This window comes from Sebastes fasciatus, chromosome 1 (assembly GCF_043250625.1).
Source record: "Sebastes fasciatus isolate fSebFas1 chromosome 1, fSebFas1.pri, whole genome shotgun sequence".
Taxonomy (NCBI): domain Eukaryota; kingdom Metazoa; phylum Chordata; class Actinopteri; order Perciformes; family Sebastidae; genus Sebastes; species Sebastes fasciatus.
This window is the reverse complement of record NC_133795.1, coordinates 20071848-20080675: the sequence shown is the minus strand read 5'-3', so window position 1 is coordinate 20080675 and position 8828 is coordinate 20071848. Positions and strand designations below refer to the sequence as shown.

General features: G+C 39.2%; 1 protein-coding gene across 1 annotated transcript; it reads right to left on the bottom strand.

The window, feature by feature from the left end:
* Positions 1-4047: 4047 nt before the first annotated feature.
* On the bottom strand, positions 4048-6847 carry LOC141777294 (E3 ubiquitin-protein ligase TRIM39-like). The gene is made up of 2 exons (XM_074651430.1): positions 6527-6847; positions 4048-6417 (listed from the first exon to the last, which is right to left on the bottom strand). The coding sequence occupies exon 2, from the start codon at positions 6398-6400 to the stop codon at positions 5015-5017; it is 1386 nt and encodes a 461-aa protein (XP_074507531.1). The 5' UTR covers positions 6401-6417; positions 6527-6847; the 3' UTR covers positions 4048-5014.
* Between the last annotated feature and the right edge of the window lie 1981 nt (positions 6848-8828).

The following is an 8828-nucleotide window of genomic DNA, read 5'->3' as shown; positions in this document are numbered from 1 at the left end:
CCCTTTTTTGAAATCATTAGGTCCTAAAAGTTGTAAAATGCACTAACAGACGAATCCCGAGTTATTTCCCTCCGTTCATGTGAATGAGACCCAGACCGAGGCTGGAGCGAGGGCTGGGAGGCAGAGTTAAAGGAAACGCTACTGCGCCTGCTCTATGGGCTCAATGGATGCGGAAGATCGCCGGATGATCCGGGGACTTTATCACTGTCGAGCCATTTTGGCTTCATGTGCCACTTAGCAACTCTCATAGGAATGAACGGGAGCCCGCCTACAATGCTGCATCCACTTCTCTTTATGCATCCATGGTGAGTATGTTAGCATGCTGACATTAGCATTTAGCTCAAAGCACCACTGTTGTTGTGGACTAGTAGACCAGCTGATCTCACTGGTTTACAGAGACACAGCGTGGACAGTTGTCAGTAACATTGATTTATTACCCATAGTGCAGTGCTTGGCTGCTACACCGTATGCTTAAATGGGATATAAGTTTGTTGTTTTTCCTCTCTATTGGATTTCATGGCATTTTATTTTCACTACATTCAATGGATCCACACGGAGAAATGGAGAAAAAAAAAAAACAATAAGAGAAAGTATAACAATCACAGATTCTCCACCACACCGTTTCATTTTTATAGCAAACTAAATCTAAGAGAATACTTTGTGTTTAACTCTCTCCACTGTCAACAAATGGATACCATATATATCAAAAATTATCAATTAATTTGCATAAAGTAAAGATGGCTTTGCTCCAGAGCTACTCCAAAGGTCTGTCTGTATTGGCCTATTCAGTGGGAAAGTCACGACCAGTCAAGATAATCCAACAGAAATTGTGTATCAACCCACGCTGCTGCAAATGTAGTTTTAGGGCAGTTTGAACTCCTGAGCTACGAGGTTGCACCGATGTTCTCCTCTGGTTGTAAAACTAGTCCGCTGATTAACTGCTGTGATCTTAAAGCCTGCAAGAAAACATTTAAACTTTTTAAATAAACACTTGTACTAAATGTCAGCATTAAATAATGAATAAATAAATAATGAGATAGAAAAACGCCCTCTTTAGAACTTTCCTATAAAAGTTCCTCATGTTGCAGTGCCACTATAAGCACAAGAAAGGCCTTTGGGAACACACTGGGTCTGTACCTATAAATGTGCAGGCTGTTCTCGTACACCGTTCGTAGCTATACCTACAAAAAGTAACGCACTGTAATTCGTATATATCCCAGAAAATCAATTTGTATGTAATCCGTATAGGCTAATCGTGAACCAGGAAGTATAAAGAGCAACAAATGATGCGAAAGGAGGAGGTCGGGGTGGTTGGGTGGGTCAAAAAACATCAGATTTGCGTCCAGGAGACAAGTGTTCATGTCCCATGTGAAACCAGAATCTATGTTGATTATCTGTCACGTCTGTACTCAAGTGACGCCACTTCCGTAGTTATTTTAACCCTAACTTTGACTTATTTGTCACGTAACTTCTGTACTTATGTGACGCCACTTCTGTAGTTATTTGACAACAAGTTTTCAGTGAGCTTAACTAAGTAGTTTTAAGTCATGCTTGTGACAGGGCTCGATGTAAGGCTGTCCAACACATTCTCACTCCCAACTCGTCAAATACCGCCGCTTGGTCAGTGCCCCTCGGCATCGAGGACCAAAGCACTGGGTACCCCTCTTACATTACTTTTGGACAGATCAGGGACGGTGTGTCAATATGCGCTCTTTATATGCATAGTGTCCTTTCAAAATAAAATTCTGTTTGCACAGGAAGTTAAGTTTAGGCAACACAACCACACACAACCACTTATGTAGGGTTGGTCGTGGTTGATGTTAACCTCACTAAGTAATGACTCATGTGACTAGTGACTTCTGTGACTCACCGGACTGACGATATTAATGAGTCACACGACAATCAACTGACGTCACAAAATAAGTCAGTCTACGCTATTAATACTACGTCACTTGCTCTGACAGTCGAATAACGTTGCGGGAGTTAGTTGAAAGCCCGGTCCCTCACATACTGTTGCTAAAGGGTGCCTCCGTGCATCAGTTTCCGATGCCGAGGGGCACTGCCCAATCGGCGATATTTGACAAGCTGGGACTGAGAACGAGTTGGTCTGTCGGGTCGGTTCAACACTGCAGCCCAGACTGAAACATTTAAACAGCTATTGGATAGATTGTCATGAAAGTTTGCTCAGACATTCATGTTCCCCAGAGGACGAATCTTGCTGTCCTATCCTAATGAAATGCCTTGACAACTGTCATATGGATTGCCACATTTCATTCAGATATCCACGGTGCCCAAAGGATTAATTTTACTGATATATCCCCTAACTTTTCTTCTGGTGCCACCAGCAGGACAAATCTACTTATTCTGTGACATATCTGAACATTGACAAGGTGGATTGGCACAACATTTTGTACAGATATTTATAGTCACCAGAAAGTTAATCCCGATGACTTTGGTGATCCTCTGATTTTCCCTCTAGCGCCACCATGAAGTTGACATACAGTATGTCGTTTTTTAGTGAAATGTTTCAACAACTATTGGATGGATTGTCATGAAATGTGATACAAACATGCCTGTTCCCCTCAGGATGAATTGGAAAAACTTTGGTGATCCTCTGACTTTTCATCTAGCGCCATCATTTTAAACCAATGCATTTTAAACCAATACTTTGGTTTAAAATACATTGGTTTGACCAAATACCTGCAGAATTATTGACATTCCCATCAGCAATCAAACATTGATTAAACTCTGAATAGATGTTACTTGTAGTTATTGGTGTTTTGGACATTTTTCAGTTGTTTTCCTTTTGTTCCTATTAATTTGTGACAATTCTGTTTTAGTTTCCATTGCAACATTCTATTGTCGAAATTATTCGACTTATTCGGATATCTTTATATTCAGTGTGTTTTGCCTTTTCTCGTTTTATGAAGGGAGAAACAGCAGAGAAAGATTCAGTCACCAACATTACACAAAGTCTGAACCCAAACTGAAACATCTACCTTACAGCTGAGATGTCCACCTTAAATAGAACAATTATTCTTCTGAAGCAGAGAGCAACATTCAACTGATGGAAACTGAATAAAAACACGTACAGACAGAATCATCTTTTCTTTAGTAGATCTAATCGGACATATTTCATATATTTATGATCATTTAAAATATATATTGTATAAATTGTAAACATTCCGTATATGTAATCACAAATTGATTGTAATGTTTGAAAACTTTATAATCTGGACTAGAATTTAAAATAAAGTTTGTTGGATCTGAACAATTATTGGCTGATAAAACATAGTTATTGAGAAATAATTTGTTCTTCTTGTATTTGAAGCCCATCAGCTTCCACACAGTGGTTGTTGGTCTTCATGGCTCCACACACAAGTCCAAATAATCAATTTAAAATGAAACAATATCTCCAAAAAAAAAAGAAAAAAGCTAAATGAACCAAACATAAAGATCAGAAATAATAAGTGAAATAATTTTGTGAAAAGGTGACAATAGAAACAAAAAGCAGATGTTAACCTAAATAACAGAACACAGAAACTAATAATTTATAAAAATAGTAAGTGAAACAAAAATAAACATATCTTTGGGATAATGAGACAACAGGAGGACAGGTGCAGCTTAAGGGGTTACATTCGGACACTTTTACTTTTAAGAAAAAAATATCATGCATTTAATCATCCACTTTATCTCTAACTGCTCTGCTCCACTGTCACACACACCTTCAGTGGTAATATCTTCAGTTTATCCACAGTGAGAATGAATGGAAACATCCTGTCAGTGAAAGTGTGTGTGAAGGTGTGTATGTGTGTGTTAGTATAAGGATCAGAGAATGACAGCTTTCCTCTGTTCCAGTCCAGATTCACTCTGATCCTCTGGAGCTTCTTCTGGTTCAAACATTCCTGATCTCCTCAGGATGAATTGGAAAAACGTTGGTGATCCTGTGACTTTTCATCTAGCGCCATCATTTTAAACCAATGTATTTTAAACAAAAGTATTGGTTTAAAATACATTGGTTGGACCAAATACCTGCAGAATTAATGACATTCCCATCAGCAATCAAACATTGATTACACTTCCATAGATGTTACTTGTAGTTATTGGTGTTTTGGACAGTTTTCAGTTGTTTTTCTTTTGTTCCTATTAATTTGTGACAATTCTATTTTAGTTTTCATTGCAACATTCTATTGTCGAAATTATTAAACTTGTTCTGATATTTTATAATCAGTGTTTTGCCTTTTCTTGTTTTATGAAGGGAGAAACAGCAGAGAAAGATTCAGTCACCAACATTACACAAAGTCTGAACCCAAACTGAAACATCTACCTTACAGCTGAGATGTCCACCTTGAATAGAACAATTCTTCTTCTGAAGCAGAGAGCAAAATTCAACTGATGGAAACTGAATAAAAACACGTACAGACAGAATCATCTTTTCTTTATCAGATCTAATCAAACATAATTCATATATTTAGGATCATTTAAAACATATATTGTATGAATTGTAAACATAAACATGTAATCATAGGAAATTTTATAATCTGGACTAGAATTTAAAATAAAGTTTGTTGGATCTGAACAATGATTGGCTGATAAAACATACAGCTATTGAGAAATAGATTATTTCTTCTTCTATTTGAATCCCACCAGCTTCCGCAAAGTGATTGTTGGTCTTCATGGCTCCACACACAAGTCAAAATAATCAAAAATGAAATTTAAAATGAAACAGTATCTATAAAAAAAAAGAAAAAGGCTAAATGAACCAAACATAAAGATCATAAATCATAAGTGAAATCATTTTGTGAAAAGGTGACAATAGAAACAAAAAGCAGATTGTTAAACTAAATAACAGAAAACATAAAATTATAATTTATAAAAATAATAAGTGAAACAAAAATAAACATATCTTTGGAGTAATGAAACAGCAGGAGGACAGGTGCAGCTTAAGGGGTTACATTCAGACACTTTTACCTTTAAGAAATAAACAGTCTGCATATAATCATCTACTTTATCTCTAACTGCTCTGCTCCACTGTCACACACACCTTCAGTGGTAATATCTTCAGTTTACCAGAAGTGAGAAAGAATGGGAACATCTTCTCAGTGAAAGTGTGTGTGAAGGTGTGTATGTGTGTTTTAGTTTCAAGATCCGAGAACGACAGCTTTCCTCTGTTCCAGTCCAGATTCACTCTGATCCTCTGGAGCTTCTTCTGGACTCTGAGATCAGTGAGTGGAGCTGATGATGACCGTACTGAGTATTTACCTTTATAGAACTGTATATTCCATAATCCAGACTGTATGCCTCCCTTCTTCTGGACAGACTCTGCTGACACACCCAGAAACCAGTGTCTACTGTCTCCAACCTCGACATCCCATCTGTGAGTCCCAGAGTTAAAGCCCTCAGAGCCCAGGACAAAGGGTACATCAAACCTCTCTGGATTATCAGGAAGCTGCTGTTCCTCTCCTAGTCTCACACTGGTCAGATCTTCAGACAGGATGAGTTTTGGATGAGCAGTGTTTGGATCCAGAATCAGAGGAGTGTAGGAGACCATCTCCTTCATCTTGTTCCAGATGTTGAAGGTCAGGTTGCCCAGGTGTTTGGCCTCGTCTATCAGAGCTCCTGAGAGCAGCTGTGGATCCTCCAGCAGGGGGCGCTGCTGGACTCTTTCCACTGCAGCCTTGTAGTTGTGCAGGAATGAGACGTCTTCAGCTCTCAGCTCCTCCTCTGTGGCTCTGAATGTGTCTGAAAGAGCTGCTATCTCTCTGCTCAGAGCCTCAACCTTCTCCTTCATCATCTGACTCTTCTGCTCCTCTTCCTCCCTCAGAGCAGAGATCCTGGCCTCCTCTTCCTCTTCTAGAAACTGGTGAAGCTTCTTAAACTGCTCCTTAATCTGCCTCTCTGTGCGTCGGACCTGGACCTTCATGTGTTCTGCTGTTTGATCAGACTTCACTTTAACTTGTTCAAAAACCTTTAACTTCTCCTTTAAGGGCTCCAGAGTTTCCTGAAGTTTCTTCTTGTGTTGTCGTGCAGCTTCATCGATGGGTCTGAATCTGTGGTTGGTGTGTTTTTCTGAATCTCTGCAGACGACACACACTGGCTGCTGATGGTCCAGACAGAAGAGTTTGAGTTTCTCAGAGTGCAGACTGCAGAGAGCCTCTGAAGCTCTCTGATCTCTCTCCAGTAAGAAGGCCTCACACAGGTTCTTTAACACCCGGTTTAAAGGTAGTTTTGATGTTGAAGATATCGTTTTACAAATTGGACACTCGCGTGTTTGTTTCTCTCTCCACCAGCTGTTCAGACAGCCTTTACAGAAGCTGTGGCTACATGGCAGAATAACAGGATGTCTAAAGACGTCACGACAGACCGGACAACAGAGATCCTCCTCTAATCTGGAAGCCATTTCGTCTCTGAGTGAAGCTGAAAACACAGCAGACAGAAAGTTCAGTCAGTCATGGCTCCCCTCCCCCCTCTACTAACTTCACTGAAATTTACTTTATCTTTGAGTCGTGTTTTTAGTCAAACTCACCTTCAGTGTGTGGAGCGTCAGCAGGTTAAAGCAGCAGTGTTGTAGTTTTCCACTTTTCTCTCCTGTAGATGAACTCACTCAGAGGATGTTGTTAGTTTGGTAGCTTGGAAGTATAACAATGTGTCTCCTGATTTGTCCCGGGTGAGTCTGGAGAGGGGTGGAGCTTCGTCCCACATCCTGTGCTTCTTCTTCTTCTTTGGTGTTTATTGGTGGTTGGCAAACCATCTTAGAGGTGCATTACCGTCACCATCTGGACTGGAGTGTGGAACAGAAGATTGTGCAGAAACAAAATAGAACTAAAAAAAAAATTAAATAAATAAAAAAAATAAAAAAAAATAAAAAATGATAATGAAAACTCTAGATTATTTTAACTAAATCAGTTTTTCTCAAAAACTGAATAATTTCACTGTATATATTATCTGCTTTATTCCCCAATAGACCTGACACTGAAAAGTCGTGATGTTTTGCCTTCCTTAGTGTCTGAAAAAGGTGATTCCTCTGGATAGTGTAATTACTGCAGTGTATCAGTACGTGTTCAACAGTTTCTGGCTGGTTACAGTGTGTACATTTCCCAGTTGGGTGCTTGCCTATTCGATATAATGTTTGATTAAGACCTGTATGTCCAATTCTTAGTCGAGTGATGATATTTTCTTCCCTTCTTTTCCAGCCCACCTTTCTCCCTGCTCCAACATGTTTCTGTATATTGTACATATGCCTTCCAGTTTCTTGATCATCCCAGTACTCCTGCCATACTTTTTGTGCATAGTTCTTGATGAATGGTTTAGCCTCAGCTTTACTTAATGGCATTTGTAATTCTATATTCTTAATTCTTAGTGTTTGTTTGGCCATAATGTCTACCTGCTCATTTCCTTCCACACCAACATGAGCAGGAACCCATATGAATCGTGTACCTGTGCCTTTTATTTCCATCCTATACATAATGAGAAATATTTCATTAATTAAATCCGTTCTGACTGATGATCTACCAGATCCTATGCTTGTGAGTGCTGAAAAACTGTCAGATGCAATAACGGTGTTTTTTATTTCCCTCTCGTCTATCCACTGCAGGGCCAATAATATTGCCAATATTTCTGTAGTATATACTGACACATAATTTGATACTCGTTTCTTGATGTAGGTCTCACTCACCGGGATATAAACTGCTGCACCTGCACACCCTGTCTCAGGATCTTTGGAACCGTCTGTAAATAAGAACACGGAGTCTGTGAAGTGCTGATCCAAATAATTCTGGACTATGCGCCATGCTGGAATTTTCTTTGACTTCTCCTTCAATTCCTGCTGTATATTGAGGTCAACATTTGGTAAGGGGAATAACCAGGGAGGAATGGAGGAAACTGAAACTGTAGAGCAATATTGGAATTGACATAACCCTATGTTTTCTGCCTTTGCATCACCTACCCACCCAAAGCTTATGAAGTTTGTTTCATTATGTTCCCAGCAGTCTGTCAAAACACTTTTGGTAGGGTGAGTTTCATAATGCCCCTGAAGATTAACCCAGTATGCCAGCATTAATTTTATTCTTCTAATCCGTAGGGGCATTTCTCCCACTTCCACTTGCATTGCTGATACCGGAGATGTTCTGAATGATCCACTAATGATTCTCAAAGCCTGAGCTTGCAGTACATCTAATTTCTTGAGGTTTGATTCTGCTGCTGACATGTAAGCTACACACCCATAGTCAAGGACAGATCTCATGAGAGCCCAGTATATATTTTGTAAAGATGCTCTACTTGCTCCCCACTCCTGTCCTGTCAAACAACGCAGTATATTGATGACTTTTTTACATTTGCTCCTGATTTTATCTAAATGAATGTTCCATGTGAGCTTTTCATCAAACCAAATCCCCAGAAATCGAACAGCTTTGACTTGCTCCAGAGGTTGATCATACAGTTTTAGGGAAATGGGTGCGATTTTACGCCGTTTTAAGAAACAAATAACTTGTGTTTTTGCTACTGATAACTTGAATCCCCATTTGTTTGCCCATTTCTCCACCTCAGCTATTGCAGCTTGAATTTTCTTATTAACAAATGATACATTGCGGCCTCTTATCCAAAGAGCTCCGTCATCCGCGTACATAGACTTTCCTATATTTTGCTCAACCTGAGAAAATATATCATTGATCATTATATTGAATAATAACGGACTACATACACTACCTTGTGGAGTTCCATTATCCACTGTATATACATTTGAATATTCTGCATTTACTCTCACCTGTATTTTCCTGTCAAATAAAAAGTCCTTCACCCAATTATATGCTCTACCACCAATTCCCAATGAA